The 11,058-nt window shown below is 40.5% G+C and overlaps 1 protein-coding gene across 3 annotated transcripts in view; it reads left to right on the top strand.

The window, feature by feature from the left end:
* The first annotated feature begins 241 nt into the window (after positions 1 to 241).
* SLC6A6 (solute carrier family 6 member 6) overlaps positions 242 to 11,058 on the top strand; it is a 73,581-nt gene continuing 62,764 nt past the window's right edge. The window contains exons 1-3 of one of the 3 annotated variants that reach the window (XM_073351299.2): positions 242 to 483; positions 7,153 to 7,188; positions 9,934 to 9,999. In XM_073351299.2, the coding sequence (XP_073207400.1) occupies positions 9,945 to 9,999 (55 nt within the window). In that variant the 5' untranslated portion in view covers positions 242 to 483; positions 7,153 to 7,188; positions 9,934 to 9,944. The remainder of the gene's footprint in view (positions 484 to 7,152; positions 7,189 to 9,933; positions 10,000 to 11,058) is intronic. The other 2 variants (XM_073351300.2, XM_073351301.2) reach the window with 2 other exon arrangements.

Genomic DNA, 11,058 nt, shown 5'->3' with positions numbered 1-11,058 from the left:
GCCTGCGCGCGGCCGGGACGGGCTGCCCCAGCAGCGGGGGAAGCTTCCACTTTCCCTTTCGCCGAGCTCGCCTGCTGGCCTCGCGTCCGCACTCAGCCTCCCGGCTCCCAGCAGCAGCAGCTCCCCCTCCTCCCTGCCCCCGGCCCCGCTGGCCGCTGCCCCTCCCCGGAGCTGAGCGGGCTGCCTGCCAGCCCAGGCTCCCGGGCTGTGTGTCTGAAGCGTGGCCCCTCCTTCCCCCCCACCCCTTCCTCTAGCACCCCCGCCCCCTCCACCAAAGAAGAGGCTGAGCCGGTGTTTTTCCACTCAGCAGGATGGGTGATGCTCAACGCTCCCTCATTAGACAACAGAGACGAGAGGTCAGGAAGAAAGCGCTTATAAATCACCCCCGCCTCCCTCGCAGCCCGGCTAGTCGGGCGGTACCTTTCCCTGGGACGCACCGGGCAGACGCCTAGAGCCCTGGCCAGCTACCTGAGCCCGCAGCAGGTAAGATCCCCTCTCTATTGTCTGCCAGAAAGGGAGAGAGCCTCGCGCTCTGGTCGCTCCCGAAGGCAGACGGGGAAGGAACAAAGAAGGAGCCGTCGGGAGGAGGCAGGGAGGGGTTTTGCCTTTGCCGAAGGAAGATCTGCCCGGCCAGAGAGGGAACGAGGGAGGACTGATCGCCGCTTCTCTCTTGTTGCTGCGTGAAGATGGCAAAGAAAAGACCCTCAGAAGGAACAAGGGGAGGGGGGCGGGCATTGCCTCGGTGGATCAGGGCTGCAAATGTCTCATCTATGCTCAGGGTCTGTTTCCCTCCTGCCTCTCCCCCCCCGCCCCATATCTTCGCTGTGGTTTGCCGTACCCTGGGCTAGATAGATTACAACGTGCTGTTTCTTTGCATTTCGGTCGCGCAGGTCAATAGGGCCGTTTCTTTCTTTTCAAGTCCCTTATAAAAACCCAACACCTACCTATATTTAATTGCTATCTAGGCTACCGTGTGGTTTCTCGAGCGGTTATTTCCATCTCGCCCTCCGTACATGCTCCACCACCTTGTATTAACTTTTTTCAGATAACAGTCTGCAGTGTGAAATTAACCACTTGCTTGGCAGCTCTCCAGCCGTTAAAAGTACATTTCTTCTTTCCCAGCCCTGCTGTTTCCCCTAGTGCAAAATGCAACATTTTTTTGAAGGCTGTATGCAAACCTCCAGTCAGGTCCAATTGAAAGACCCATACAGCCGGTGCTGTTGCAGCTGCTGCTGCTACTAATGGATCTGACCGGGGTCTGACATTCTTTTCTTCAGAGGCAGTTAAAGTTTCCATAACTTTGTGGGTCAAGATTCTGATTTCAGTTATCTTGGTGTCAAAAAAGTAATTCTGGATTCACATCAGTGTGGATTGGGTCAGAATTTGGCCCAGTGAGTTTAAGATGATGAATATTCAGTGGTGTATGATCATGTAACAAAAGACAGACTTTGGAGACAGCTTTAAGTTTCCATATATGAAGATAAGGGGTGTGTGTGTGGGAGTTAATTTGCATTCACACCGAAGATAAAACATGCATTAAAGATGGAGAATTCAGAATATATTCACCCACTTCCTCATTCGTGAGAGGTGAAAAAATATATTTTTCTTTGAGAATTACTTTTTTCCTTCAAAGTGACAAAATTCTTACACTTACATGTTCTGAAATCTTGTTTCTTCTCTTTATTATTATTTTTTAAAATAATAATAACAAAGGAAAACATAGTGGGAAAACAGAGGTACAGAAACAAGTTTGAAGAAACACAGTCCCACATATGAAGGATTTTTGTGTTTCAGTAGACTTCATGCCAAGATGGAGAGAGGCTTTTTTTTTTGGTTAGTTCCCATTTTTTAACCGTATTGGGAAAGGCATTAAGAAAATGTGCCAAGAAGAACTGGTTGTGTTTATAGTGCTATTTTGGTAACCACTGTACCTTTTTGCTTATATGTCAAAATGTTTCAAATGTTGGACCAACAAAAAGTGGAGCGGTATTGTTCAGGAGACATGGAGTTAGTTGTCTGGGTAATTTGGTACTTGGATGACAGTTGCTACCAGTTTAGATTCTATGGCTTTAGGATTGTAAGGAAATCAACCCAATAAAACTGTGTGTTGTGGAATGTTGAGGAGAGAGACTTTGTGCAAAACTTTTAAAATCTTGGCATATGGATTTGTTACTTCTAGATTTGGATTCAAGCAGAACTGGCCAACTCTTTTTGGCCTTGTTTATTTCCAAAGAAGTATTATGGAAAGATTTCCCTGTGGGATGTTGGTGGAAGATCATTTTCTTTTACAGAAGTGTACAGTATGGTCGTGGTGAAAGAGGGAGATTTTAGTTTTTACAAAGGGATAGCTACCGTACTAATAATGCTATTTCCCTCCAATATCGGGGCACAAGTTGAGGGTGAATTGTATGTGTCTGGAGGGAGGATATTTGTAGTAAAGGTGGGTGAGTAAATGTTAGCTAGTACCTGTGAAACATTCAGAGATAGCCCATCTCTCACTTCGGTCTTTATCTACCTTTTTGTTCTTTTCCCCCCTCTGTCCTTTTCTCCTCTTGTCTCTCCATCTCACCATCTCGATCTTCACTGCTGTCTTCATCTCTCCCATCATCTCTCCCATTCTCTTCCATCTTCTCTTTCTTATGGCTTATATTCTCTTTAGGCTGCAGCCAGTAGGGGGTGACATAGTTTCTCAATCAGTTCTCAGGCAGATCTAACTATGACACTCCAGCCACTAGAGGGCAGAATATGGAGGACAGGCAAACTTAATGTGCTATATCAGTGATACTCAAACTGAAGCTCCTGAGTTGCAAGTGGCTCTTTAATGTGTCTCCTGTGGCTCTTTACGGCACATGATATTAAAACACTCAACACTTAATTATTAAACAAACTAAGTTATTAACCAGTCAGGATGTTTTTACTGTGTTATTAACTGCTTGTAGTTGATAAAGTAATAATACTTGGCCAGTCATTTTGCTGTGAGAATAATACTGTATATATATATATGTGTGTATATATATATATATATAATTCTCACAGCAAAATTACTGGCCTTTATATTCATATTTAAACAGTAGGACAGGGGAAATATTTAGGAGATATATTTAAACAGTAGGACAAGGGAAATGTATCCCTTGTCCTACTGTTTAAATATGAATATATAGCACTATAGTAAATGAAACAGTGAATTCACACTACTGAGGTCTGAGTATCATTGTACTATAATATAGATGGAGAGAGAATGGAAAGGGCAAGGGAATTCCTTTTTAATTTTTTAATTTCTGTTGTTTACCATTTACCAACCTGCATTTTCCAGTGTGTAGTGTCAGACAACTGGCTTCAAAATCCTCTAGCTACCTGCTGCTTAACTGTGTGCAGTGCTAGGGCACTATGTAAAGAGCAGTAAACTGCAGCCAGCATAAAGCAATCTGGAGGCATTAAGGAGATGGACAAATGGGCAGAAGTGCTTGTCTAAAAATGCCCTTCTTTGGTTTTAGGGGTATCAGGCCAGATTCTGGTGTAAACCTGGAATAATTCTGCAGATGTTAATGTACACTAATGTAATGCAGGGGAGAATTTGACCCTTCAGTTTAGTTGGCAGCCATTAGCTTATGCATTTTTATTTTTTTGATGGTTTGATGGTTATTTTTTTTTATTTTTTTTTAAATGGCACAATGCGTGAGCTGAGGTAAGAATGGGTCTCCAGGATGTTTGAAATCATGTATGAACAAGAGGTGCAGCACTGCTGTGGAAAAATACAAAGAAACCTCAGACTAGATTACTATTTGTGCATGATGTTGGAGAAGTCCTGCCTGCCAGAATTTAATGGCTTCAGTAGGGTTCTTCAGAGTGACTTGTTTTACAGCTAAAACTGGGGAGAATTTCAAGGATTAATTCCTTAATTTGAAATCTGAATACCAAGACTGAGCTACAGCCTCGTGATTTGCACTTAAAGCCTCCTTTCCATTTGGGGATGCATTTCCAAAGAGGATTTTAACTGAGCAAGTCCTATGGATTATAGCGCGGTTAGAAAACCCCATATAGTGCTTTGAAGCTCTACTCCCTCATAGCCTAATTGTTTTGTGCTGTGTGTGCTTTCAGTAGCAAGGAGGCATTCCATTCTGTGTCTTTCTAACTTTGGCTGTTCCCACTTGGCTCTGCATTGAAAGTGTAATCTGCATTTTGCACCCAAATGCATCAGCAGAGCCAACTGAGGGTATAGATTGTGGGGCAGAGAAATGTAAACCCTAAAGGACAACTAAACCATCATTGCACAGAGAACTGAATTTAGGGTAAACCAAAGTCTTTTCACTTTACTGAAGCATCCTGAATTGTCAAATTAATACAATGGCAGAACTGTTTAAACCCCAAACAATCACATTTTATTTCATTACGCTTTCCCTCCTCAGAACATAACAATATAATCTTTCAGTCTTCCAAATCTTTATTTTCCTGTAGATTATTTGCTCTACAGTGTCATTACATGTACCATAGTGGAAGCATTTTCTGGAGAAAAGATTAATTGTTTTCTTATTCTATTGGATCTGACAATATCTTGTTTAAAGAAATGAGTGCTGTAAAGGAAATGACTATCTGATGAAATTTATTGATGGGAAATTGCACTTATAAAATGTAGGTTAGAGTCAGTTCCATTGCTAAGGCTCTTTCTGTCCACTGCAAATAATAATGCTGTCAACCCTAGTATTGCTTTGGAAAGCCCTCTGTTTCCAGTATTAAAAAACCCATGCAGTATTCCGCAGTAATAGCAGGTTCAGAACACTGGATCTTTTGACTGAGGTCTGTACTATATTTTTTAAAAATGAGTAAAACAGCATAGTCACCATCATTTAATTTTTAACTTTAGATATATAAAAATAATTAGTGTCTGAGCAGTCTCCTCCATCTGTGATTTCCGCTAGAGCTCCAGAAACACCCTTTGTCTGTTTCTACTAACAAGGGGGGTGGAATTGGTGAAATGAAGAATTGGTAGCACAGTATAGCGCCAGGTACTGCATTTAGTCAGTGCAAGCTCCTCATCACACCCCTCTGCCAATGCTCCTCATTTCTCATCTCCCAGACCCCCTCTGTTATTCCATTGCTCTCCCTTCCTTCCCAGTTTGCCAGCACACCTCAATCGTGACCTGACACACCTGAACCAATACCAAACAGGGACTCTGTACAGCAGTGCCATGCTCTGTAGTGTTTTTAGAACGTAGACAAATGACTCCATAAAGATGCTTTTGCTTTCTTAAGAACACTTCAGTTCAGTTTGAAACATGCAACAGCTAAAGATGAATGTGCAAGGTGGAGGAGTTATAGCTTTTTAAAAAAAGATAAGGAGGACTTGTGGCACCTTAGAGACTAACACATTTATTTGAGCATAAGCTTTCGTGAGTTACAGCCGATGAAGTGAGCTGTAGCTCACGAAAGCTTATGCTCAAATAAATGTGTTAGTCTCTAAGGTGCCACAAGTCCTCCTTATCTTTTTGTGAATACAGACTAACACGGCTGCTACTTTGAAACCAGCTTTTTGAAAGTAATACCTTATCTGATTCATCACCCTAATCAATTGTCAATGCTTTAAAATTGCAGTTTTGAATAGATTACAATGGGAGATTAGTGATGAAAGAAGTCAAATGCTCTAACCCACATTTATGCTACAGGATTGCTTTTAAAAAGTAATCCCATAGTCCCATCATTTAAGCACTTCATATAGCAAATTCCCACTTAACTACAGTTGCACTTGGAATAGTCCACTTACAGGAATGATTCTCCAGTGGTTTGGAAAGAAAGTCAGAGTATGAAGTTGTCCTTCCTATGTTCATTGAATTTCCCCCCCTCCCCCAAGTGTATGTTGGGATAGGTTAAACCAAAAGCTAGAGCCTCTGCTGGTGTAAATCGCTGTAGCTACATTGATTGAGTTGAGTTATACCTGCTGAGGATCTGACCCAAAGTATTTTTATCTGTTCAAAGAGAGAATGTACATGCTAAGCTCTGGTCATTACTGCATTGCTAAACTTATACCGTGGTTGACATTGGTGTAAAATACTCCAGTAGAAGTTTGGAAGTAGAGGTGCAGTAAAGTTATCCATTAATTTGTTTCCAAATTTAAGTATGGGGGTTGCCATTGGAGGGCCAACATTTACCAATATTATTTTACCTCAGGGTCTGAGCTTCCAAGAAAAAAGAGAGAAGTGATAGCAGTTGGCTTCTTCTATTGCCACCACTGTATTCATGTGGTTTTTATCTTTCTGAGGGACTTAGGGCTTGTCTACATGTGGGAGTTATTCCAGAATTAGAGTGTCCGCACTTGAAGTTATTCAAGAATAGTTATTGTGTTTTAAATTCACACCCTTCTTAATCCAAATTAACTTTTAAGTTTACACAATCCCTGTTTACACTGAAGACAGGAAAGGGGAATGGCATGAGGCAGGGTGGTTATCCAAAGTCATTTGTTGGAGTGAAGGCTTGTTGAGTCCCAACAGCTCCATTGTGTTTGTTGTTATGGTTTCCCTGCCATAACAGAGGGAGCCATCCACTAGTTTTTTGGCTGCAAGGCTTGTGTCTCAGTGCAACTGTGTCTTGGGCATAGGGTGGAGGAAAGTGATTTGCAAAACCTATGAGACACTGCCTTAGGGGTTGCCCCAGATATGCATGTTAGCACTGAGTAGATGGGAAACAGAGATCCTACACAGAGATGCATGTGGCCATCAATGAGAACTTTAGGAAGTAATTTGAAAAGCCTTCTTACCTTGCTCCACGTAAAATGGCCTTGGAATGTTATTTTCACTCAGACAGTGTAATTTACTTGCTCTTAATACACATGCAGGCAAAATTTCTGTAACAATTCATATTAAAATTTGCTGTGGGATGACAGATGAGAAACGACCTATTTTTGTGGTATTATGTTCAGTATCTTGATGTACTTCAAAAAACTTCTTTAGTTCATACGTATTATTTGTTGGATATCATCTGCATGATGACGTATAAATCAAATGTATCTTAGTATCCTGATGGACTTTTTCCCTCTTTTTTATTTTAATTTAATTTAATTTAATTTTATTTTATTTTATTTTATGTATTTGTCTATTTATTTGCTTTCTCTTTTTTTTTTCTTTTTCTTCTTCTCCCTCTTCTCCCCCCCTCCAAAAACAGGAAGAGAAAATCCATTCAGGAGAGACTCTTCTTCATGTAAGTGTTATTTATGTTCATTTATGAAATTACAAAAGGATTATAAAAACGATTAGAATGTTCAAATACTGAACGCTTACCATCTGCTCATAGAAACCAACTGAATAAAGAGCATGTAAATATAAACTTCAGTTACACAATAACAATACTCAATACCTGTTATCTCAAATCTATATATGCAGTTCTGTTGTGTATATCATGGTAGTACCTAGGCACCATCACAAAGTACTTTACAGATATTGGTAACTCCTGTGAAGTAGGTATGAAGTAACGTCTCACTTTATATATGAGGGGCAACGGATGCAGAGTGGTTGAGGGTCTCTACCAAAGCCCACTAACTTGATGGAAAAACTTCCATTGACTTCAGTGGGCTTTGGATCAAGCCCTAAGTGACTTGGCCAAGGTCAAAGAGGGAATCAATGTCAGAGTTCAGTTTAGAACTCAGGAGTCCTAGCTCCCAGTCCTATGCTAAAAATAAGCTTCTCTCTTTTGGATTCTTCTACAAAATCCAAGTTGTGTCTGTAAAGTTGTTTTTGTTTATTTGTTTATGTGTGTGGCCTCTTGTAGCATACAGATGTTTCAGGCCTTTTTTACAACCCATGGACCCTCTAAAATGAGATTAAATAACACCAGCCATCAGTGAATATTGTTGCAAATGTTTTGTGAATACATTTGCCTCCAGAATAAATGCTCAGTCTACATCAGGCTGATGAATCTTGTACAGGACTCTCCATAGAATACGTAAAGCTACACATCATGGAGTTCAACAGTTTTACACGTCGCCTAGCAACTTGATTTGCTTGCAGATCTCTGATTTTAAAACTTTGAGTAGTCAAGTAAATTCTGCTCCAGTATCTCTCTCTAATAAGTAAAGTCAAGAAAATCTTTCAAGAAGCAGCATAGATTAAGACCATTAATGCCTTAGTGCAAAATGAGCCTTAATGAGGAAAATGACTGCATTAATTGCAATGCAGAGGACCTGCTTTATATAACTTTGAAGCACGCACTAGGTCAAGTGGCGTGGCAAGCCATGAGCATTCACATCAATCTGACTTCTCATAAATCAACATTTTTTCAGAAAATAACATACGTCTCTGAATTACGGCACTAGATTAGACTCAGATAGAAACTCCTGGTTAATATGTAGCAAAATGCTGTGTGGTGACAAATGTTTTTTGTGTGTGTTATTGGGCTGGAATGTTAGTTCCGCTTTTAGATAAAAGGAGCTTGCGCAAAGCACCCTTGTAGACCATTATTTCCCTGTCTAGTACGATAGTTATGTAGTCAACTGTGTTCAGCTGTTTCTCTCTTATGCTACCCTTTATTTTGCATTTCAATAAGTGGAGGGCTTAGGTGTAGACAGAGACTTGAGCCTCTTTGAATCTAGCAAGACACAACTGCGTAGTCCATTGCTAGTCAAAAATCTATTGAAAACTCGCTATATTCTGGCTATATTTCTGGCAGAAATGTTATAAGAATTTTATTTTGTATCTTTGAATTATGAACATTCTTTTGGCTGGTTTTATGGAAATAGTTAGGGCAATCAATTAAGGATAAGCTTTTTCAAAGGAGAAGAGCATGTGTATATTAAATGAAAAAAAACCCCCACACCAGCAATTAAAAAGAATTGTCCTTTACACTGGGATGCTAAAACTGAGACTGAGGGTATCTTTGAAAAGCTACGGTACCATTTTTTAAAAGACAATAGGAATGGAAAAATTCCAGGAGTCATATTACTCACTTTTTTCAACATGGGACCCCTAATATAGAAAATTCAAGTCTCTTGAAAAGAGTTCAAAGGACACATTTCCCCCAGTTTTTTAAAGAGGAATCACCAGGGTAACAAAAACATCTTTAAAGGAAGAGGCTCCAAATAGAAAAAGAAACATAAAGACATGATGATACGGTGTCCCGACGTTGTACGCTAGAATCTGGAGCCCATTGGAATGCAGATTCAAAGATCTCCCTCTAGTGACTTTAATATCATAAAGCTGAATATCTGGATAATCTAGAGCCTTGTAACTGGAATATATTCCATAAAATGGATCAGTGATACAAAATTTATGGCCAAGAGGCCACATGCAGTACAACCTTCTACCACCTGCTGTGGCATTTCAGCAGCCAAAGGCAAGCTTTGAGCACCAGAGCCTCTCTCTCCTGGTTCTGTGCATGAAATATCATGACTCAGATTTGATGTCTGTAACCTGTCTCTATATGTGCCTCAGTGCCTTGGCTCCCTTTGGCTTCTTCAACAGTATGAATTTCCAAAAGAGAGTTTACTCCAGGGATGTGAATAACCAGCATATTGTCAAGTGTCGGAATTATGAAACTTCCAGGATAGAAACCTGTCTGTGCAGTGTGAATTTTCAGAAGGGTCTAAACTTCCGCGGATATGAATTCTAGATTGGGATTAACCCCATCGACTGTGAATGACCAAAATGAGGCCTCTTCGATAATGTTAAACTTTCAGAAGCTAATAATCCCCCCAGAATGTGAACTCTCAAGAGGAAATTAAACCCAGGGATTTCAAACTTCAGATGGTGGATCCCACTGATATGTCTGAATTCTCAGAGGTGCCTCGGACACGTGAAATATTTGCAGGGGCCACCTCCTGCCATTGTGACATTTTGAAAAAGGACTCCTGGTGACAGTAACCAGGCATTTGTATTATAATGATAATAAAGGGACCGTCTTGTGATTGTCACTTTGCGACAAATACTACCACAATTCATTACTTTCCATCAGTGCCTCACCCTATGGAGGAATCACCACTGCCCATCCACAGTGAGAAGGGGACAGAAGTCCCGACTGGTGAGTGCAGTTGGGATGGGATATTTGTAAAGGGTGGGGGCAATGATGCTACATGGATTTATATGCCTGGTGTGTGTGCACCCATTTGTCATTAAAAATTCTAGGACTTGTTACCAGTGCCCGCTTTTTTATATTTTTTAAGTGTTGTGTATTTTAGCATTCCTGAAAGGTGATATATTGGCATGATTGGTTCTCAACTGATCCACAGACAAGGTACAACATGAGCAGCAACCGTGTCAAGATTCCACTTCACATTGTCATACTAATGTCTCTGAACTCAGAGCTAGAAGGTTCACCTTTATGTGTTTAAAAAAAAAAAAAATCAGATTTCATGCCCTTTCAGCCTTTGGCCTCAATGCTGAAACTGCCCATAAGTCTGCTTATTGGGATGGTGGTTTGTGCAATGAGGACACTTGTTCTTCCAGAAATCCACAAAACTTATTTTACATAAGCCACAGGACAACCAACTGACCTGGGTTCGATTTTAACCAGATATATAGCAGCAGAGTGGGCCAGGTCCTGTAAGCATCATATATTATATACTTCTGTGTAGGAGCACCAGCCTTTCAGATAACCAAAGTAAATAGAACATGAAAAAAAAAAAAAGATTGCCTGGTGTATGCCTTTGGATTTTAAGAGCGCTATTGTCTACATCTTTTTCCCTAGCTTCTTATTTAACCTGTTCTTGAATTTGGGCAATGACTGTACCCAGACAACCTCCTTTGGGGTCTGTGTCATTGCTCTGGTGCAGCACTTTAAAGAACTTCTTCTTACTTTCCATCCAGAACTTTTCCTTACTTAATTTCAATCAACTGCTCCCTGTTCTACCATCTTTTGAGCCAGATTAATTATTTACCTTCACATATATTATTACCTTAAAGGTATTTATAGATGGCTCATGGCCCACATATTCTTCTCACTTCTAGACTATATTAATTTAGTTCCTTCAATCTCTCCATCCGTCCTTGGATCACTTTTATTGCCCTTATTTGTGTTTCCTTTAATTTTTCTATATCCGTTCTAATCTGTGGAGATCAGAACTGCACATGCTATTCCCAC

This window comes from Lepidochelys kempii, chromosome 7 (assembly GCF_965140285.1).
Source record: "Lepidochelys kempii isolate rLepKem1 chromosome 7, rLepKem1.hap1, whole genome shotgun sequence".
Taxonomy (NCBI): Eukaryota; Metazoa; Chordata; order Testudines; family Cheloniidae; genus Lepidochelys; species Lepidochelys kempii.
Note: the sequence above shows the minus strand (reverse complement) of the source record. Positions and strands in the feature narration are given on the sequence as shown.